Source organism: Thalassophryne amazonica, chromosome 17, assembly GCF_902500255.1.
Source record: "Thalassophryne amazonica chromosome 17, fThaAma1.1, whole genome shotgun sequence".
NCBI classification, from domain to species: Eukaryota; Metazoa; Chordata; class Actinopteri; order Batrachoidiformes; family Batrachoididae; genus Thalassophryne; species Thalassophryne amazonica.
Genome location: NC_047119.1, coordinates 39,458,925 through 39,482,773, shown reverse-complemented (window position 1 = coordinate 39,482,773; position 23,849 = coordinate 39,458,925). Strand labels below are relative to the sequence as shown.

General features: G+C 42.8%; 1 protein-coding gene across 3 annotated transcripts in view; it reads right to left on the bottom strand.

Annotated features, from left to right (window-relative positions):
- Positions 1–21,598, bottom strand: part of wu:fi75a02 — a 31,830-nt gene extending 10,232 nt beyond the window's left edge. Inside the window, exons 1-5 of one of the 3 annotated variants that reach the window (XM_034192045.1) lie at positions 21,406–21,598; positions 12,932–13,026; positions 12,674–12,799; positions 6,590–7,206; positions 1,476–1,944 (exon numbers count right to left, since the gene is read on the bottom strand). In XM_034192045.1, coding sequence (XP_034047936.1) covers positions 1,476–1,714 — 239 coding nt within the window. In that variant the 5' untranslated portion in view covers positions 1,715–1,944; positions 6,590–7,206; positions 12,674–12,799; positions 12,932–13,026; positions 21,406–21,598. The remainder of the gene's footprint in view (positions 1–1,475; positions 1,945–6,589; positions 7,207–12,673; positions 12,800–12,931; positions 13,027–21,405) is intronic. The other 2 variants (XM_034192043.1, XM_034192044.1) reach the window with 2 other exon arrangements.
- Between the last annotated feature and the right edge of the window lie 2,251 nt (positions 21,599–23,849).

Genomic DNA, 23,849 nt, shown 5'->3' with positions numbered 1-23,849 from the left:
CTCCTTTGCTGAGATAATCCATCCCACCTCACAGGTGTGCCATATCAAGATGCTGATTAGACACCATGATTAGTGCACAGGTGTGCCTTAGACTGCCCACAATAAAAGGCCACTGTGAAAGGTGCAGTTTTATCACACAGCACAATGTCACAGATGTCGCAAGATTTGAGGAAGCGTGCAATTGGCATGCTGACAGCAGGAGAGCTGTTGCTCGTGTATTGAATGTTCATTTCTCTACCATAAGCCGTCTCCAAAGGTGTTTCAGAGAATTTGGCAGTACATCCAACCAGCCTCACAACCGCAGACCACGTGTAACCACACCAGCCCAGGACCTCCACATCCAGCATGTTCACCTCCAAGATCGTCTGAGACCAGCCACTCGGACAGCTGCTGAAACACTCGGTTTGCATAACCAAAGAATTTGTGCACAAACTGTCAGAAACCGTCTCAGGGAAGCTCATCTGCATGCTCGTCGTCCTCATCGGGGTCTCGACCTGACTCCAGTTCGTCGTCGTAACCGACTTGAGTGGGCAAATGCTCACATTTGCTGGCGTTTGGCACGTTGGAGAGGTGTTCTCTTCACGGATGAATCCCGGTTCACACTGTCCAGGGCAGATGGCAGACAGCATGTGTGGCATCATGTGGGTGAGCGGTTTTCTGATGTCAATGTTGTGGATCGAGTGGCCCATGGTGGCGGTGGGGTTATGGTATGGGCAGGTGTCTGTTATGGACGAAGAACACAGGTGCATTTTATTGATGGCATTTTGAACGCACAGAGATACCGTGACGAGATCCTGAGGCCCATTGTTGTGCATACATCCAAGAACATCACCTCATGTTGCAGCAGGATAATGCACGGCCCCATGTTGCAAGGATCTGTACACAATTCTTGGAAGCTGAAAATGTCCCAGTTCTTGCATGGCCGGCATACTCACCAGACATGTCACCCATTGAGCATGTTTGGGATGCTCTGGACCGGCGTATATGACAGCGTGTACCAGTTCCTGCCAATATCCAGCAACTTCGCACAGCCATTGAAAAGGAGTGGACCAACATTCCACAGGCCACAATTGACAACCTGATCAACTCTATGGGAAGGAGATGTGTTGCACTGCATGAGGCAAATGGTATCCCCCCCAATAAAACAAAACTGCACCGTTCAGAGTGGCCTTTTATTGTGGGCAGTCTAAGGCACACCTGTGCACTAATCATGGTGTCTAATCAGCATCTTGGTATGGCACACCTGTGAGGTGGGATAGATTATCTCAGCAAAGGAGAAGTGCTCACTATCACAGATTTAGACTGGTTTGTGAACAATATTTGAGGGAAATGGTGATATTGTGTATGTGGAAAAAGTTTTAGATCTTTGAGTTCATCTCATACAAAATGGGAGCAAAACCAAAAGTGTTGCGTTTATATTTCTGTTGAGTGTAGATTACATTTGGACTGCGTTTTGGTGTCGCTCAGCTTCCTACCTGTGGAGCAACACTTGTGACGCATGGTCTTCTCGGTAGCCATTCTGCCTCGTCACAACAACCTCGACGGCCTTCTCTGATTGGTCAGCTCTTGCCTCATCTTTGCTGCTGAGGTCATGTAGAGCCGGTGATACGTTCTCATCCTGTCCTCCATTAGAACACACCACGTGTTCAAAACCATCTTTGACATTTTCCAATTCTTCAGCTTTATTTATAATGACATTAAAATCCTCTCCCATTTCATCATTCTGTCTGCTTTTCTTCCCCTCTTCATCCTCCACCTCAGTGGCTTCCTCACTTCTCTTTCTTTTTAGGCACCTTCTCTCTCTTTCTGGATGGAGGAAGCTAGAAGACACAGCACATGATGGAGAGCCATCCCTATTTGACAAAACAGAGGAGATGTCCAGTGGGAGAGAGGTGGGGCTACAACAGGATGAAGGGGCGGAGCTGGAAGGCAAGGCAGCAGAACCTAAAAATACAAAACAGCAACACTGTAATATTGTGTCTTTTTTTTGGGGGGGGGGGGGGGGGGGGGGTTAATGAGGAAAACCTTTTTTTTTTTTATGATATTGTGTCACAATATAAATTCAAACTCAAAACTTGAATTATCTTTTTTTTCTTTGAATGCAGTCTGCAGAAATTAAACCCCTCAATATGACTTAAGCCCCTTTCCACACTGGCTTGCATACAGTTGCGTTATGATGTGTGCGGAGGTACGCTTGGAAAATTGCGCACATCTGGCGTAGTTCCTGTGTTGGCTGTTGTGTGATTGCGTTCCTAGTCTTGCTTAGAGCTGCATTACTACCACGTATGTAGCCATCGCCGCTATTTTCTGCCTCTGTGGAAGTACGCTGTGTTCTCAAAATGGTTCATGAAAAGCAAAACGGCACCTCACGTTTTTTCTGATGTACAGCGGGACACCACTGCTGTCTTGTAACATCAGATCACAAAGATCAGAGTCTGTTGTGTGTTTTCCCAAAAAACAGAAAAAAAAGGACAATGTTGCCATACTTAAATATCATGCTTCTTGTTTGACAGACACAGAGACAGAGAGACAGAGAGAGAGAGAGAGAGAAAGAAAGAAAATGAATAAACAAAGCAGTGGACATCACAGCTTTGAGTGGCACTTGAAAATCCCCTGTTGTGACAAATCACTTGAGCATGAAGGTGTGAAAAAGTTTTTAAGCCATCAGCATCAGTGGACATTCTGTATGAACAAGTTTGATCCACAGAGCTGTGACACATGTCACAGAGTAAAGACCCCCTGGCATTTCTTTGATTCACGCACTTGCACACCCAACGTGATGATCTCACCTGTTGTGATCCCAGCTGGATGCTGTTCTTTGTTCTACTGGCTGCCACGCGCTCTGTGCTGGATGCTGTGTATATAAAATAATTATTTGTGTCAGATTAATCATTTTTCTCTGCAAATTGGCCACTGAAAATGGGTGTAATCACGTCCTAAAATCACAGAGGACCGCTCCAGCTTCAGCCATTCGCACGCGCTCCCTAACAAGCTGCAGAAAGCATTTGGAGCTGTCTAAAAAGGTAATTATTTTATCATGTTTACATTGTCATGGCTTGGTAAAACAGTTGTGTGTTCTTTCCTTCTTGTGTGCAGCTGTTAAAGTATGTTTATGAGAGATTTAACTTCTTGTTATAATCGTTCAGACGAGCTGCGCTCTGATGGGATCTGCTGACGTCACCACTTGCTCTGTTCACTTCTTTACTCCACTTGACGAGCTGCACATTGTGTTGGCGATTAGATCGTGCCACGTAGCACGACATTTATGCATGAAAGATTTTTTCAACATCTCAAAATTCTCTGTGCGCAACAGCATGTACTGGTGCCGCTCTCACATCCTGTCTGCACCTGTTAAAGATGAGTTTACTCTCCAGCACGACACAGGTTGTGCTAGTGCGTGAATCAAAGACATGCTCGTGTCAGGGGGCCCTTAAGCAGGAAACCGTGCTACTGCATTCCTTCTGAACAATGTTGAGTTGGTTAATTATATATGAGACAGTCCGTTTGTGCGCAGCCAGCGGCAACCGCGCACATGCTGCTTGCATGAGAAGTGGAAATGGACAGTTAATCTGGATGTGGAAATGTCCTCCCACTGGCGATCAGTCCGTTAAGGAGTTGATGGACTTTATTAACGTGCCACAATCATGACAGATTGGAGGAGATGAAAAACGCGCAAGTGAAGCAAAGGGAGAGCTGCTTCCGGTGACCGCACACACTACCTGCCCGTGAGAAGTGAACAGTGGATGCTGGACATCCGTCCATGAGGAGTTAAGTTGGACATGTCCTCATTGCTGGCATATCCATGAGCAGGACTTAATTGACTCTTAACATGCCACAATTGTGACAGACTGGAGGAGGTGAAAAACAAATCTAAGTGAAGCCGCTTCTGGCAGCTGCACGCAACCCGTCGTGAAAAGTGAAGGATGGATTGTGGACATGTCCTCTCATTGGCAATGGGTCTCCGAGGAGTAGACAGTGGACATGTCCTCTGAACGTGGAAGCTTGGCTTGCCTCTTCTTCCGTGGTTTTGAAGCTTCACTGCCAGCAAAGTCCAGCGGGATGAATAAAATCTATCAATCCAGGTATGTACTGATTTCGCCATGGCGTATAGAATTGCAGAGGCTTGTTGTACAGTAGCGCAGTACTGTGTAGATTTACAAACAGTTGCAGTATGTTGTGCAGACTTGATTAAAAACTGCGTACTTTCTGCATCCAGTGCTCTATTTCTTGCGTCCTCCCACGTAGCTCTCAGCATACTGCTGCGTAGGGAGCAAAAACCCGGCGTAGCGCTGCTTAACTCAGCATAGACTGTACACCGCAATACGCAACTCTAAATTTGCGCCAGTGTGAAAGGGGCTTAAAAATTATACTTTTTTGGAATTTGGTTTATTACAGATTGAAAAACAAACAAAAAACAGAACTTAAAATACACAAACGCCAAGTTGAGTCAGATTATTTTGCAATATAAAGGAATGTGTTATGATTTACTATCAACATAGTCCATTACTGGTTAGAAAAATGGTAATTTTTTTTAGCAAAAACATGCCTTAGAAAAATATTAATTTATAATAATTCTAATAGAGCAAAAACAGCACAAACGTTTAGAACCACAAAGATTCATTCATTAATTTTCTATACCCACTAACTCTAATCAAGGGTCATGGGAGGGTGGAGCCTATCCCAGCTGTCATAGGGCGGGAGGCAGGACACCAATCTATCACAGGGCCATAGACAGCCAAACACAGTCACACCTACAGTTAACTTCAGCCCCTTTCACACCAGGGCTGCTTCGAGTTGCGTCGCGTGGTGTCATGATGACGCCACATGGAAGCAACCCAGTGCCGAGACGATGCAGCTCAACGCCACAACAGTGCGAGGGACGAAGCAAATCGGACACCAAAAATTAAATATGTTTAATTTTTTTTGCGTCCTGTGCTCGACACAGAAATTAAGTGGTTTGAGCGTAAGTCAGAGCAACGTGATGGTACTCAACGTGACTGGAAGCCACACCCTCACAATACAACGTTATCTGACGTCAATTTATGATTCCTGCTGTGTTCCATTGTTCCCAAAGTATAAATCACGCAGGATTATTTTATAACCATTTACACAATGCAGTGAAACTACACGTTCAAAAGAGCACAGAAAAAAAAAAATGCTGCTGATAGCAGCTACTACCTCGCTCTTCTCTCACTAAAGTGTTTAAATAAGTCCACAAAGTCCTGCTCACAGACTGATTTCCAGAGACAGGACATGTCCACATCCAGTAAAAAGTCCGGACATCTCCAGTCCACTCAAGGACAATTCATTCGCCGGTGCACATGTGAACAATTAAAAAAAAACAAAACTGTCTGGCTGCAGGCAGTTAGTTCCTAGTTCTCCCCTCAAACTCTCATCACTGTGTTAAAAAAAAGGACACAAAAAGACTTAAGTCCTGCTCACAGACTGATTGCCACAGACAGGACATGTCCACATCAAGTATAACTCCCAACATCTCCACAATTGCTCACAGATGGTTCGTTCGCGCGCACGCATTTCTTGGTCAAAGGACGAAAGATAAACTATAACAGAACTCAGAGCACAGACTTGCAGCCCTGCACAAGAACAAAAATAAACTAGAAGAGAAATCAGAGTGCACAAAACTGTGCACTCTGATTCCTCTGTGCAGAGAACCCGCAGGCTGTGTCCTCACCTCCTCTCTGACCCCCTGCTGCGCGCACCTGAAGGCAGACTTTCCTGCATCGTCACGCCGCCACAGGAAGCAACTCGAAGCAGGCCCAGTGTGAAAGGGGCTTAGAGTCACCAATTCATCTAACCTGCATGCCTTTGGATGCTCTGGTTTCCTCCCACTCCCAGAGAAAACCCACATGAACATGGGGAGAACATGCAAACGCCACACAGAAAGGACATGTGGGAAGTGATCCCATGACCTTCTTGCTGTGAGGCAACAGTGCTAACCACTAAGCCACCATGCAGCTGAACCACATAGATACCAAATTAAATGTCTTTTTCAAGCAGAGTATGGTGGCTCTGTTTGGTGAATTCGATGCGTTAAACTGACCGCAGGTGTGCGTGCAGATGTGAATATATTTGTTTGTCTAGATGTGGCCCTGTGATAGACTGATACCCTGTCCAAGGTGAACCCCGCCTCATACGCTATGAGTGACGGAATAGGTTCCAGTCCCCTGTGACCCTTAGTTGGAGTAAGCGGGTGTAGAAAATAAATGTTTGGATGCTCACAAAATGTAAAATAAATAAATCATTTGCCGTTTTCTAGCCCAGTTTGTTATCTTTCAGTCACCCTATATAAGTGAAGAAGCCAGCTCATCCCATCTTGCAATGTCAAAAGAAGCTGCACACAGACCCCCCTCCCCACCACCCAAAACAAAAAAAATCCTAGATCTACACCTTAAAATGAATAACACTCCAATAGTTAACGGTTTCATTCTTGGCCTATACTCCGCCATTCTACCAACTTTCTAGAAGCTAAACGAATGTTCAGAAGCACATCAACATGGCACTGGGAAACCGACTCTCTATTGTTCTGTGGTGCAAGGGGAGGAGCTGGAAGACAGGGGGAGGGACTTACCAGGTGTCCAGGCTGGATCACCTCCTCTTTCTGTCTGCCAGTTTTCCTTTTATTTTTTGTTCTGCTTTTCCTCTCCAGGGAGTACACACGGCGGCTGAGGGAAGCCAGTGCCCCCCGCAGGATTCGCCGCACCTCCACCCGGTGGGAGGCAAGGAGGCGAGGCAACAGGGATGCACAGAGGCAAGAAGAAGGAGGAGGAGGAGGAGGAGGCGGAATAGAAGAGGTAGGAGGAAGAGTTAAAGAAGGTAAAGGAGGAAGAGGAAAAGGACGACTGCAAGGACTGACAACAGAATGAGAAGGGGGTGAAGGAAGGAGAGATGAGGGGACAGGAGATAAAGTGCAAGAAAGAGTAGTCAAAGGAGAACAGACAGAAGAAAGAGGAAGAGTGGAAAACAGAAGAGGAGGGAGAGGAGAATGAGTGGAAGAAGGAGCAGCACAAAGAGGAAAGGCAAAGGATGAAGGAGGTGCAAGTGGGGAGGAGGAGGATGAAGAAGACGCTAAACAAGTAAGAGAGGAGGACGCACATGAAAGAGGAGGAAGAAAAGATGGTGGAGGAGAAGAAGAAGGAGAGGATGAGGAGGAGGAGGGGCTCCATGGAGGCACAGGAGAAAAAACCTCTGGAAGAGAAAGACAAGGAGTAGGTTCTGTCTCTGTAAATCTGTAACATGTAGTGACATCATCATCATCATCATTAAAAACAGGTCAGGAAGCATGAGCTGTGCCACATCCAGACCTTGGACCTGCCCTGGGTCCTGGATAGCAACCATCAAGTTAGCAACACCCCCCCCCCCCAAAATAAATAAATAAATAATTAATTGCCTACCAACTCATTGCTTGGAAGCCAGGTCATTTATTGGTGTGCAGCTTTACTTCGGGATGTTTTGTCTTATTTTGGGTTTCAACAAAAGAAATATGCATCTCCCCCTCATACAAAGTCTTTATGAAGTCCAGTGGACTTTGGCCACCATGAGTGCGTCATTAATTCTTTCTTTTTGGCTGCTCCTATTTGGCTTGTGTGCAATAGTGTGCGCCTCTACCTGTGTCTCTGCTTGTAATAACATCTTTATAACACCACGCAACACACATTATGATGCAATATTGGAAATTTGGTAAGGGTCACGTCAGAGCTTTTTAACACGCTGGAAGTGCTGCCTACAGTCTCATTGCTCTAACACACACACTCACATTGCAGTTTTTCTGCACACCCTGCAATAGGACTTGTGTTTCTGTATGGCAGTGGCAAAATGTGCATTTCTAGTGCATCATCATGTACTGCGTGGTCTGCTTGGAATAGGCTTTAGTCTCAAACTGTTCTTCTGACTATAGCATTCCCTGGCACAGCCTGAAATTTGTGGGATTCCGTCGAGTTCCTATACATCATATCCTGCCTATACTGAGGAACTGTGAGAGCTCTATTAAGTTGTGGTGGAGTTTCTGACTTCATCACAGTGAATTCTGGTGTTCCTCAGGGGTGTGTTCTGGTTCTGACATTGCTGACACTGACAATGTTGGTATGGACTGGGTGTTGGGTTTGGCTTGTGGAAACCAGTGACTAAGGTGCTTTTGTTGCTGAGGAAAGGTTTGCTGAGCTTGACTTTGTGGACAATGCTGTGTTCTTTGTGGAATCAATAGATACCGTGATTACAGCAGTTAAGTAGCTGAGTGAGGAATCAGAGTGTCTTGGATTGTGATTGTCCTGGATCAACACTAAGGTCCAGGTTGGACTATAGCCCAACTTATTAACACATTTAAATCAGGGGGCCCAAGTTCGGTCCTTGAGATCTACCTTCCTGACACTCTTAGTTGTCTCCCTGTTTCAACACGTGAATCCGTTAAAAGACCCATTAGCAGGCTTTTACTGAGCCTTTCACTGGATTCAGGTTTGTTGGAGCAGGGAGACAAGTAAAGGGGCATTTACACGAGCATGCTTTTGCTTCACGACATCACGACCTGTTGGTCTAGAAGCCAACCCCCCAAAAGACCCTTATTTTTGGAGTGTGTGTGTCAAAGTATATTTTAGGACAAATGTGGTACCATTGGAAAGGTAATCCCCTGAGGGGTTCAAATTTCACATTCATAAAAAAATGAGACCCTGAGCCATTGCCATGGAAACAGCCTTCAATGGTCAATGACCTGAAACAGCCTGTGATCTGGGATTTACAGTCCAATAATGGAGTGTTTCTCTTTGATTGCTTCTGATATCTAAAAGGAATGACCGATTGACTCCAAAGTTGGTATGTTGAGAGAGGAGGAATGGAACATCATGACTACCTATCACTTATTACCATTGGCTGCAGTATGTGACCTTGGGATGACCTTGAACATAGATGTAAAAGTGACACTTTCAGTGTTCACGAGCGCCATCACATTGCATATGTAAAACTTTCCTTTTAAATAATATGCTCCATACCAGCAAGGACTATATGGTATTGTTGGAAAGGGCAGTCAATGCACTTCACATTGGAAGCAATTTGGGATTACACCATGATTGCCCGTTGCTATGATTACACATCATACATGTATTGTCAAACCTGGGGGAAAGCCGCTTCTGACCATAATTGAGGTGTTGAAATGTTTAGCGCTATTATGATCGCACCGTTTCATCTTACCATGGTTGGAATTGTTTATTTTGGTTATAAATGTGATACTATCTCATCAAATTCCAGTGTGACCTTCAAATGACCTTTCAAGGTCATTTCAAGGTCATCTTGTGAAACCAAACCAAATTTGGATTCCTGAAGAATAAATGTTTGACTGGCCATTTTTATGTGACAAACTAGCCGCCGAACATGTTTTTTTAAGGTCGGGAACATGTAAAAAGAGCTATGAGACTGATGAAAAGTACATCTTTAATTACTAAAGATAAAGCGACGCTTTTGTCAAGACCAGTCAATGGCCACATTTATTTTTTCAAAATAGTGAGAATGAGAAGAACAATAACAATAGCAATGGTAAATGAACCCTGTAACAAATGTGTAAAATACTGTGTTGACTCAAGAACTATTTCTGATAAAACTAGGCATTATATATTAATACCGGTAATATCATATTAAAAGTCCATATTTAAAAAAATTTGACGTGTAAAATTAGTCGACACTGTGTACATGGTATAGTTAACTATTTAGGAATAGGGATATTGTTTTGTCTATTCTATAATCGATGGGGTGATAATCTTTGATGGTTATTTACCTTAATACCATTAGTCGTGTAAATCTTTTTACCTGCCCATTTCTTGTTTTCTTATGCTAATCTAACTAAACATCAACACATACATGTGCAAGCACAACAGGCAAGCAGAACAGAAAGAACACCGGAACCTTATTTAAACCCAAACCTTCTCTACAAAACTTAATCAGGATTTAACAATACATTAGGTAACCCAATTTGTTGAAGTCCACCCATTCCGATGCAAAACTTAATTATTCTGTAACCCAATTTTCCCACCTTTCCGATACAAAACAATAATTAATGCATTCTGTTTATTTAAAACCCACCCCTTTCCGATGCAAACTTATTCAGGATTGTATAATGCATGTATAATGCCGCCTTAACTAAATAAAGTGTTGACTCACGGATCTCAGTCACCCATTTGCAATGCTAGAAATACAGTGTATTGTCTTCGGCTTTAATCACATTAATCCAATACTAACACCTAAACCCCTACCCTACCAACATCAATACTTTCCCTTATTGTATCAAAAATGATATGTAAAACTGGAGAAACTTCTAAGAGCCACCTTCAATTATTAAAGTATTCTACAATCATTGGCCACAATCAAATCTGGTAATCCCAGTTTGACAAACCCCATCTGCTAATCCGTTTATGATACAAGACCAAGGTACATGGATTTCAAAGGGTGATAATTATTATGATGTGTGTCCACATATGGTGGACCCATCTAAACTATGGGCCACACACTGGTTGATGCAACTGGTTTGAGCTCATATGACTTTATACTTTTAATATACTGATGTAGATAAGGGGGGGGGGTCATCGACGTAGTCGTCATCATCATTGTTGTCGTCTTCATCATCGATAGAAGAATGTGAACATGTTTCTGGGCCAGAACCACAAGCAGCAGTGCAAGGAATACCACTCTTCCTGCATGCTGAGTGCATTCCACTTTACATCTGCAGGTGTGAAGTTATTACAGTTTCTTTGGTGCGGCTGTTCCATCAGTCAACACTGGCTGAATGTTCTTGTCCCAGCCATGTTCCGTTGGTGAGGGCACCTCTGGCATAGACTCCAGAGTTCGGTTCCAGATAGCTGCTTGATAGGTAGCTCTTCTAATGTGCAGAACCAGAGTAGTTTTACAGGGAGGCACGGTCTGGGATTTCGTTTGTGACTTCAGGAATTTGATGTAACGTAGTCATTTACCAACATTGGATGGTCATTTCCAGAGTAACACCTCACTACGAATTGTTCTCCATGCTCCAGTACTTCTGGTGAGGGGCTGAAACTTGATCCCATGTCATTCAGAACAGCAGGATCCCACTGCAATATTTGTATGGCTCTCTGCTTCCTTATACCGTAAAAAGACGAAGTTATGTCGCACCCTGTAAGAGAATGCAATGATAGCAAATTCTTGGCCATGACCTCTCCTAACCGTTTCCTGATGTCAATTACATCCATGAAGCGATGCTTGTCTCCTACCCCTGTACTGAAGAAGACTCTGCCTGGCAGTTGGTTAGTATGAGCAACACAGATCACCAGGACATCGGTGTCTGGACTGTGTATTACAACACAGTCCAATGTATTGTACAGGGCATGCCATGTGTGAAACACCATCCTCGTATCTGCTTCCTCGTGATTGCAGAGTAGATCAACTTTCTCTTCAGATGACCCAGTGGAGAAGATAGCATAACATTTCTGTCCATCATTCTTTGTGCATCCAGCGGTATATAATACCTGCCCAGGATCAATTTGTTCTCCCATCTTTATCCAAGAAGTCTGCAGAAAATCGGCCAGTGCTTCCTTGTTAGAGGCATGTGACAGATACCCGTTCCATTGTTTGGGAAGTTTTGTCTCTGGGCTATGTATGTAAATGAGCAGTGGAGATTTGCTGTTATTCCTCCGATCACGCTCACCCTGTTTGATAGATTCGGGTCGATCATATCTGTCACATACAACATCAATGCGCTGTGCATGATCTGCCTTCCTTAGTATTGTCTTAAGTAGAACTTCTGCATACTCTCCAAAGGTTCTACAGCCTGAAGCAGCAGATGACAAAGCCCAAACAACTGCCATCAGATCAAAGACAGCACAGCTCCTTGAAGTCTTCTTCACTGTCGTGAGTGGCTTGGTAGTGGACTCCAAGAATTTGAGAAGGACAGACTTGTCACATTTTCTCAGGCTTCCATCTGTACTAGCAATTCCAAATGGAGTGGTGCTGAGTTCGTACTTGAAGAGCTCTTTCATTTCAAGTCATGTAGCAACATCTAATCCCCAACACGACGTGCAGCTCATCAAGTAGAGTAAACAAGAAGTGAACAGAGTGAGTGGTGACATCAGCAGATCGCATCAGAACGCAGCTCATCTGAAGGATTATAACAAGAAGTTAAATCTGTTATAAACATACTTTAACAGCTGCACACAAGAAGCAAAGAACACAAACCATGACAACGTAAACAAGACAAATAATTACCTTTTTAGACGGCTGAAAATGCTTTCTGCAGCTTGTTAGGTGTGCGCGCGAACGGCTCCGGCTGCAGCCTTCTCTGTGATTCAGGAAGTGATTAGAGCCGTTTTCAACGGCCAATTTGCAGAAAAAATGATTAATCCGCCACAAAATAATTATTTTCTATACGCAGCATCAAGCGCAGAGCACGTGGCAGCCGGTAGAACAAAGAACGGCGTCCAGCTGTGAACACAGCGGGTGGGATCATCATGGCACAGGTCATGCTGTTGCGTGAAGCAAAGGCATGCTCGTGTAAATGGGCCTTAAGAGTGTCAGGAAGGTAGATCTCGAGGACCGAACTTCGGCACCCCTGATTATGTCAAAACAATTTTGTCTTTTAAAAAAAAAAGTTTTTTTTTTTCTTGGAAAAGAATGCATTTGCTCTTATCATAAATACTGAACATACCTTTTTCCATCCCTTCGTCACGGGCCTCCTCAGCCAATGGGAGACCAGAACGCACACTCATTGCCAAGGCCTGCCTCCTGTTAGCACTGTCATTTAATAATAGTTGTCAAGAGAATGTGCAGACACCTAAAACAGTGAGGAAGACAAACAAACTATAACGTTTTTTTTAACTGCCCCATCTCCTGACAGACTTGGGTGCACATTATTGGCTGAAGCAACTGTCAATCATACTACCTTGACATTCACAGTTTTACTTACTTTCGAAGTGCTTTCTCTGCAATCAGTCAGTGAAGGTAATAATGCCGTCTGTGGGCATCTATTCTCAATACACCGAAATACAGAAGCAGCCCATCCTGAGAAAAAAAAAAAAAAAAAAAAAAAAAAAAAAATCAGATTTACAGTAACAGCAGAGGAACAACTACAAACAAGAAAAAGAGAAAAGTCAGGGTTTCTCTGGACTCCTTTGTCTCTCAGGTCATCCGATTGTACAAATTGTCACTGAGGGGGAGGAGTAACAGGAAGACAGAGGACAGGAAGGAGAGGAACATTAGTAGCCAGTAAATCAGTATGTCTGGTATTTATATTTGGAAACTTTGTTTTTAACTTTCACTTTTGATCTGTGTGCTATTTACCCTGTGTGCTGCTATACAATACTGCTGGAACATCAATTTCCCTGAGGGAGTCTTCCCAAGGGATCAATAAAGTTCTCTCTAATTTAAAGGAAAAGAAACCCACTGACAAAATACAGCTGGGAAGATAGACTGTGCTATAAAGTAACGATGATGCATATGAAAATAAGGAGCTTTTACAACTGAAATATCCGCCTCTGAAAGTTGGCATTTAAGCAGAATTTAACAATTTCATAAATACTGCCATTGACAATTTCAGCCAATCAGGGAAAAACGCTGGAATCACTTGCGGCACTGCTGTGACGTGGCATGGGCACAAAAAGCTATGGCGAACACGCATTGAGGTAAAAGTCATCTCTCCCTCTCTAGCTCTCTCTCTTCCCCGCTCTCTCTCTGTCTCTCCCTCGCTTGCTGTTTTCCTGCTGAGCAAACAGAAAGCTTTTCAAATGTAAAATAACCTAAATTTCTAAATGTATAATCAGCGGCGCTCACGGGAGTAACTCTGGATAAACACTGAAGGATTTTGGTGGTTTTCCCGTTCAGTGGAGAGAAAGTGAATCTCTGTTAGGCTGTCCTCCTCAGCTGCGCTCAGAGCTGCTGTGAAAGCGTTTCACATCACAGCCTTGGGACGTTGAAGCGGCTGATTTCCAGTAACAATTCAGTTCATTTTTTGGAAACTCCATGCTCTGCGGCACAGATCATTTGAACCCAAGAGCCGGGCGAAAATTTGCCATTACTGGTGGATTAAAACTCGTCTCTGGTGCAGTGCATGGAAGAAACAGCTTGCCTTCAGCACAGAAACCTCCCACTCCCCTTCCCCTTCTTCGGTTCAGCAGTAAACCGCAGAGACCATGAGAGAGGTCTCACAGACGTGGTTTCTCTCCAGTATCGGAAAATCCTGCAGGTTGGATCAGGAAATTCCGATCCACAAATTACGTCGGTATCGATCCGGGATGTTGATTGCCGCTTACGTTGTTTGCCCCTTCTATAGTGAAGAGCGACACTGGCGGAGTTGTGAACCTCTGTGCCCATGTGACATCACACATCGCTATTATAGTAGCCGGCATGGCCGCCTGCTGGTGGCTTTAGACCAGCCATACAAAATGATCACACATGCCTACAACTTTTATGGGCTCTCAATATCATAATCTACCAACCCAATTGTAAATTATCAGTGGGTTTTCTTTTACTTTAATCTAATTGCCTCTATGTTTTTTTTCTAATTTGGATTTTTAAGTGACTAATATCCTTGAAGATTTTAACACAAAAAACATGAAAAACTACTCTGACCCATAAAAATTACAAATATTGAAATACCTCAATGTTTTGTGTGTTCCACAAAATGACCAATGTAAAGTTAGCAAGACGTCAAGCCAAAATGTCTGCTAACATAATGTCAAAATCTAGTGTGACTATAATAGGTTACCGTTGTGAGACTTGAACCAATGAGCAATATCGTGGGATATGACTACTTTCGCGGCCAGCCTACCATTGCGCAACACAAACATAGCACCACTTTACACGGAAAGATGGTAATGCTCTTTTGATTTTGGCGGCAATCATCAAAGCAGTTCCAAAAAACACAGTTTTTTCAGTTCCCAGCGGAGAAGGGAAGACGAGGCAAATGTGAGAGGTTGTGTAGCCAAGTTTTAGTGAGATATAATGTAAATAAGTGAAGTTGGACCAAAAACAGCACACACGGACCATGCTGTGCTGTTATGGCCATGGCCCAAATCCGCCCCTGTCCTGGAATGTCACGGCCTATCAGTCAGTATCAAACATGTTCGATACGTCTGTGAAAATAGTTGTGGTTCTGAATTAAATCAATGTCAGAGAAAGTGCCATGCTTCTGACAGGGGCAGATAAGTGACTGGGTGATAATGGGGCTGCCCCAAAAGTGGAATTATCGCATTTGAGCGTGTTCACCAAGCTGGGCATCAAAATGTAACAGCAACAGTGGAAAAAAAAAAAATTCTTCAAAACAGGTGGAACATGTATTTGTTTTTAAGTATGGACCACGAGGGTCTTGAGAATGTATTTTTTTAAACAATCTTTATTCTCTGAATAAAATCCTGATCGCTTTTTTGCATGAAAAGGCCCATAAACTGGAATATTTTGCCAAAATAATTATCCCTGCCCCACAAAAGTGTCTATTTATAGATGATCAAAAGACATTTCCAAATGGGTATGGAACTATGCTAACTTCCTGCACAGTTTCATTGATGCCAGTTGTTGCACCATGCAGCAGTGTAAGAAACAATGTGTTAAGTTTGATTTTTTTTTTTTTTTTTTTTAAACAGGTCCATTATTTCACTTGCTGTAAAAACAAAACCAGAAGAAAGAAGACGAAGAAAAAAAAATAACTGTTTGAAACATGCCTTCTGTAGTGCCCAAGCCTGATGCAAGAGGTTTTGCTGGAAGGGGTAAAGTTTTATGTAGAGAATGTGTTGAAATATCTGTGATGGACAGACACTGTGGGACAATGTGCATGTGACAGACAGACACTGTGGGACATATACACCATCAAAAATGATCAGTCAAATTATAGACCACATATTTTACAGTAACTTTATTAAGGGTAAATTGCCAACAAAGAAACTTAAATACAAACTTGAACTGTGAAAACAAACATCAAGGCTGGTGTGCACTATGTAGCTCAAATCTAAGCCAGTTTCTTACTTAGGGGAGGTGATGGTCTCGTGGTTAAGCCGTTGGGCTTGAGACCAGAAGATCCTCAGTTCAAATCCCAGCCTGACTGGAAAATCACTAAAGGCCCTTGGGCAAGGTCTTTAATCCCCTATTGCTCCCGGTGTGTAGTGAGTGCCTTGTATGGCAGCACCCTGACATCGGGGTGAATGTGAGGCATTATTTGTAAAGCGCTTTGAGCGTCTGATGCAGATGGAAAAGCGCTATATAAATGCAGTCCATTTACCATTTATTTATTTTGTGATAAAACCAGAAGATAGAAGAATAAACCTAACTGTGTTTGAAACATATCCTTTGTAGTGCCCAATCCTTATGCAGGAAGGAGCATAATTTTTTCTAGAGAATGTGCTGAAACATCTGTGATGGATGGACACTGTGGGACAATGTGCATGTGATGGATAGACACTGTGGGACATATCAAAAATTCTCAGTGAATATATAAACCACATATTTTACAATATTGTGACTTCATACATGTAGCACATGGAAGGCTGGTCAGTTTTTTTTTAAATCATAAAAATTAAGATAATCTATTGCAAATCTTGTTTTTAATAAGTTGTCACTATTTCAATATATAATCTCTTATTTTAGGGGTGAACACTGATGAGGAAAGTGTCCCTTTAACCACCCAAACATACCTTGAAATGAAAACAAATTGACAAGATATTAACAAGTTATTTAGTGGAAACCAAAATCAAGATGGCTGCCATGGGGGCATCTTATTGGCGCATGCCACAAATCTATATGAAACATCCTTACCACCCTAACATACATTTAAGAAAATGAAAACAAAAGGACCGGGCATTTTTAAGATTTATAAGGCAGAAAATAAAATCAATATGGCCGCCATGCATGTAGTAGCCATCTTGATTTATCAGAGTGGGATGTGAATTTAAAGGGAAATCATAGCAGGATGTGCATAAAAAGGAATCATCCTAAAACCAACCTCAGCACACCCTAGAATAATTGACACATGCATTTTTTACTTATCAAAAGTCAAATTTGACAAACAGCTTTTGAAAGAATGTGAACTGATGGAAAATCAGGAAACTCGTGGTGATTCACCTTCAGAAAGCTTTATAGAGTAGGGCTATATCTGTACAGTTCAAGATTTCCAGTCCAAATGAGGATTGTGAAGCCACCGATCAAAATAAACATGTTTACAACTTGCACCGTGTGACACTGCACGTAGCATGCACTCATTGAACTGCACTTGGTGCTTCTACACTTGCATTGCTGCTTCATTCTAAAGTGATATATTGCAAGTAATTAATCTGAGGGGCCCTAAATTCAATGAAGCATAAACATGTAATCAGTACTTGACCAATTTCATCTTTAAAAGACAGATTACTTAAAATGACTAATAATATTAGACTGAGCTCTCGACTGTACATGTAACAGATGGACACTGTGGGAACAAAATGATGATTTCCATCTTTGAAACCTTCAATATCCCAAAGTTAAATATGTGTAAATAATAAATCATCTATGTAAATCGTCAATAAATGAAGAAAATTCAATACCATAAAAAGAACAAAATCAATAAGCCTTAAGAGATCTGTCATCATGCAAAAGTAAATGTAATTTGTGAAAAATGCACAAATGGGCAATTCTATGGTAACGGAATTACAACAGCAGCAAAATCTGGACATATGGCATCTAACCACGACAGATTAGCTCAGATTGTAATTCCATTACCGCAGAATTGCCCAAATATCTGTTGTAAACGCTGTGACTATGCAAAAATTATACATACAAATGATACCTTTTCCATACAAATGCACAGTACCAAAGGAAAAATGTCCCACAACATATTTGTCCGTCACATGTGACGGACGGACATTTTGTGGGATGGAAATGATTCACTGGTTGTGGGGATTTGGCCACTTTAATTTTTTTTCATGGATGTCATTATAGAGTATGCTTGTGGGTAGGTCTTCATCACACTTAAGTCAACATTTTTTTATCTTCCCACAGTGAGGAGCAACGTGTAGCGTTATGGACGGACACTGTGGGACGGAAAAAAATATGCCCAAAATAAAAGGACTACAGTATCAAATTTCAAAAATCTAATGAAAAGTTGTTTTTTTTGTCAACTCTTTCGATCAACCAATAGGTGTTTTTGGTACTTCCAGAAGTTTTAACATGTATTTTTTATCCACTAAATGCAAGGTGACCTGTGTGTACGGTAAATTTTGGTATTTTTGCATTATGCGTCATTGAAAAAAAACAAGCTGGACCAGCTGTAATTGCCCCGAAAGTACCACGTCATATATCAATGGAAACTAGAAACAATAAGGCTGCTGTAAATAGGATGTTTCATAATGATTAAGAGGTGTACATCTTATTTCTGTCCAGCTGAATTTACATTATATCAAAGATGTTACACTTTTTTTTTTTGGAAAAAACATTGTATTTTTGGGTCAATTAATGCTCACTGTGGGACTATTCAACACATCAGCCACCTGAATTTGTCTTGACAGATTCCTAGGAGCAGTGGCAAAACAATAAGGTCAATAACATCTTTGAGAAATGAGTTTTCTCTGTTTCTGAAACTTGAATTTAAGGTATTTGGTTTCGATGCCCAGCATTGTGAACACGCTCATTCGTCATTTTAACCCTTTAATCGCCCACCTTCAAACAAGACTACGGTAACCTATAAGCACTGTGAAGAGGGTAACAACCAAGCCCGGTCTCCCCTACTGGATGCACTGCAGCAGACCATCTTGCATACAAGCCATCAACATGACTTTGCACATATCCTGACAGCTATGCTGTGGCCCACTGAAGATTGAAATTCAAAAGATTATTATTTACATCATTTCTGGACCATTCAGTGACCAAAACCACAATTTTTTTAAACCCTGGTCTGCTGCAGACAGATGAGGAAGCAAGCTTTGACTTTGGGGAATTATGCTGCTGTGTTCTGCCGGTGGAAGCACACAGACTACATGCTTCATACACAGATCAAATCGGATGTAATTTGCACACACTTTGGACTCAGGTGTATGTGTGAGAGACAGACAGGTGAACAATAAAATAATGAATTGCAATTTAAGGTCAGGTCTCTTTGCAGCTGTGAGCCTGGCAGCTTGACGTCACAAAAATGTAACAATACACGTACAAACAAATTTTTGTTTTTCTGAAATTGCAGCCACATGAAAATGACTTTAAAGTGCATCAGTGGCTGTAATAATGAGCTTTACAGATGACACAGCAGATCCAAGTGAACATTTGAATGTAATCTTTTACGGTGCGGTAAGTGTGGCTATGTTAGACCTTATTATTGAAACTGTATTTGGGAATCTTTGTAAAATTAAACAAGCATTTTGCCGCTAGATGTCACTGTGACGAGATATTCTGATCTGTGTTCTGCGAGCTGTACAAGAAGTTGAATAGTAAGGAAGGAGAAAAGGACTTGTACCGATTGGCCAGACAAAGGGACAGAGCTGGAAAGGATGTGCAGCAGGTTAGGGTGGTAAAAGATGCACATGGTAATGTGCTGACAAGTGAGGAGTGTGTGCTGAGAAGGTGGAGGGAATATTTCGAAGAGTTGATGAATAAAGAAAATGAGCGAGAGAAAAGGCTGGATGATGTGGTGAGAAGTAAATCAGGAAGTAAAAGAGATTAGCAAGGAAGAAGTGAGGGCTGCTATGAAGAGGATGAAGAGTGGAAAGGCAGTTGGTCCAGATGACATTCCAATGGAGGCATGGAAATGTCTAGGACAGATGGCAGTAGAGTTTCTAACCAGATTGTTTAATAAAATCTTGGAAAGTGAGAGGATGCCTGAGGAGTGGAGACGAAGTGTGCTGGTTCCTATTTTCAAGAACAAGGGTGATGTGCAGAGCTGCAGTAACTACAGAGGCATAAAGCTGATCAGCCACAGCATGAAGTTATGGGAAAGAGTAGTAGAAGCTAGGCTTAGAAAACAGGTGAAGATCTGTGAGCAGCAATATGGTTTCATGCCAAGAAAGAGCACTACAGATGCAATGTTTGCTCTGAGAATACTGTTGGAAAAGTACAGAGAAGGACAAAGAGTTATATTGTGTGTTTGTGGACTTAGAAAAAGCTTATGATAGGGTGCCAAGAGAAGAGCTGTGGCATTGTATGAGGAAGTCTGGAGTGGCAGAGAAGTATGTTAGGGTAGTACAGGACATGTACAAGAATAGTGTGACAGCGGTGAGATGCGCAGTCGGAATGACACTCATTCAAGGTGGAGGTGGGATTACACCAAGGATCAGCTCTGAGTCCTTTCTTGTTTGCAGTGGTGATGGACAGGTTGACAGATGAGATCAGACAGGAGTCCCCATGGACTATGATGTTTGCAGATGACATTGTGATCTGTAGTGAGAGTAGAAAGCAAGTTGAGTCTAGTCTGGAGAAGTGGAGATATGCTTTGGAGAGAAGGGGAATGAAAGTCAGTAGAAGCAAGACTGAGTACGTGTGTGTGAACGAGAGGGAGCCCAGTGGAATAGTGCAGTTACAAGGAGTAGAAGTGGTGAAAGTAGATGAATTTAAATATTTGGGGTCAACTGTTCAAAGTAATGGAGAGTGTGGTAGAGAGGTGAAGAAGAGAGTGCAGGCAGGGTGGAGTGGGTGGAGAAAGGTGGCAGGAGTGATTTGTGACCGAAGAATATCAGCAAGAGTGAAGGGGAAAATTTACAAAACAGTAGTGAGACCAGCTATGTTGTATGGTTTAGAGACAGTGGCACTAACAAAAAGACAGGAGGCAGAGCTGAAGATGTTGAGATTCTCTTTGGGAGTGACAAGAATGGACAAGATTAGGAATGAACATATCAGAGGGACAGCTCAGGTGGGACGGTTTGGAGACAAAGTCAGAGAGGCGAGATTGAGATGGTTTGGACATGTGCAGAGGAGGGACCCAGTGTATATAGGGAGAAGGATGCTGAGGATGGAGCCACCAGGCAGGAGGAGAAGAGGGAGACCAAAGAGGAGGCTCATGGATGTACTGAGAGAGGACATGCAGGTGGTTGGTGTGACAGAGGAAGATACAGAGGACAGGGTGAGATGGAAACGATTGATCTGCTGTGGCGACCCCTAACGGGAGCAGCCAAAAGACAAAGAAGTTCTGAACGTTTCATAAGATCGCATTCCCCCCCCCCCCCCCCCCCGCGTTTTAACTAGGAAAGCCAACAGCGTCCCCTTCAGGCGTTATGACACTTAAGGTGGAACGGAGAAAACGAAGCCAGGCTCAGCCGATAAATTACTGATATAAAATCTTTTCCACCATATGTCGCAGTGATTTAGCGTGAAATCTGACGGATGGTTAAAATGAGGATTTAATGATACTTAAAAGGAAACAGAGAAATAGCAGCGGCTAACTGCTGTTAGCAGCTTTACTGTGAGACAAAAACCTGTAATTCAGTGACGTTTTACCTATGTCCAATCCCAGGAGTAACCGTCAGTTCTCGTTAAATGCCGGTAATTCGTATTTTGCTCGTTCTCCAGGTACCAACGTGTCGAACTTGAAGAGAATTCCAGAAAAATCGGAACCTTCTGTTTCAGTCACGAAAGACCTTTTCTCACCACCTTGTCATTTTCTAGCATCACGTGATCAGGAAGTAACGTGTTCTTCTTCTGTCGAGTTTATTTGGCGGCTTGCAAATCAACATGGCGCATTACCGCCGCCAACTGTTTGGGTGCGGCGTATTAATTGGACACACACACACACACACACACACACACACACACACACACACACACACACACACACACACACACACACACACACACACACACACACACACACACACACACAGCGCCATAACTGTAGTAACATATAGTCCACATGACGGTATTTACCTGCTTTTTGGCAATAGACTGTATGTTTTTGGTAGGTAATAGTCTCGTGGTTAAGCACTGGGTTTCAGACTAGAGGATTCTCGGTTCAAAACCCAGCCAGAGCAGAAAATTGCTAAAGGCCCTTGGGCGAGGTCCATAATCCTAGTTGCTACCAATGTATAGCAAGGGCCTTGCATGAGATCACCCTGGCATCGGCGTGTCTATGTGAATGTGAGGCATAATTGTAAAGCGATCTGAGCTTCTAATACAAATGGAAACGTACTATATAAATGCAGTCCATTTACCATGTTTTTTGGCAGGCAAAGACAAAAAGAAGATAGCCCACAAGTTACACTATTTTTATGATACAACCAAACAGGTTTTCTTTCATCAGGTTTTATTCTATCACTTTATTAATTACCTGATAAATAAATTCATACATTCATTCATTCAATTAGCAGCTGTCTTTATGGATACAAAGTTATTAAGGGTTTACTTTTTTACTAAGTGATTACCCACCCCAAGGTGGGTTTGATTCAGAGACTGAGATGACAACGTCATCTTCACCGACAAAGCTATCACCTCCCACCTATCCCGGATTCCAGAGAACTGGAAGGGCGCAACGCAACTAAAGCTGCCTCAAGAACAGACAGCTGCTATTACTACTACTACTACTAAGGCGCTGAAAAGCCTATGTCACAACCCCTTTGTCAAACTATGTGTGCCAAATATGGCTCAATTCTGAGGTGCCCTTTGGACAGGAAAAGGAGACACACACACACACACACACACACACACACACACACACACACACACACACACACACACACACACACACACACACACAGTTGTCTCTTAGCATGTAGATACTTTGTTTTAATTTTAATGAGATTTATAGCTTGAGAATTGATGACATAGAACTTAGAACCTGCATGAGTTCAACTGCAGTTGTGTCCATTTCACACTGTGTTCTTACAAGACAGTTATTCCACTCGGTCAACTGGAAATGGATCTTGGACCTGGCTCATGATACGGTCTAGGGCCAATGGGCCTGGACTTCACTCTGCCTAGTCAACATTAATGTTAATGGGGAGGTGATGGTCAGGTGGTTAAATAGTGGGCTTGTGCCCAGACTATCCTTGGCTCATATCACCATCAGAATGGAGTTGAGTTCAGGTCTGGAGACTGGCTAGACCACTCCAGGACCTTGAAATGCTTCTTACAGAGCCACAGCCTTAGTTGCCCTGGTTGTGTATTTCAGGTCATTGTCATGGTGGAAGACCCAGCTACAACCCATCTTCAATGCTCTTACTGAGCGAAGGAGGTTGTTTGCCAAAGTCTCGCGATACACGACCCCATCCATCCTCCCTTCAATACGATGTAGTCGTCCTGTCCCCTTTGCAAAAAAGCACCCCCAAAGTATGATGTTTCCACCCCCATGCTTCACGGTTGAGACGGTGTTCTTGGGGTTGTTTTCATCCTCCAAAACCAGTGAGTGGAGTTGATACCAAAAAGCTCTATTTTGGTCGCATCCAATGTCATGACCTTCTCCGATGCCTCCTTGGGATCATACAGATGGTCACTGGTGAACTTCAAACGGGCCTGAACATGTGCTGGCTTGAGTAGGGGGACCTTGCTGCCCTGCACGATTTTAAACCATGACGGTGTAGTGTGTTACTCATGTAATCTTTGCGACTGTGGTCCCAGCTCTCTTCAGGTCATTGACCAGGTCCTCCCATGTAGTTCTGGGCTGATTCCTGACCTTTCTCAGAGTCATCCCTACCCCACGAGGTGAGATCTTGCATGGAGCCCCAGACCAAGGAAGATTGACAGTCATATTGTGTTTCTTGCTTTTTCTAATAACTGCACCAACAGTTGTTGCCTTCTCACCAAGCTGCTTGCCTGTTGACTCATCCCCACCTTGTGCAGGTCTACAATTTTGTCCCTGGTGTCCTTAGAGAGATTTTATGGATTTTTTTTTTAGATTGTCTCTCACAGTTGAAGTGTACCTACAACAAAAATTCTCCATTCTTTATAGG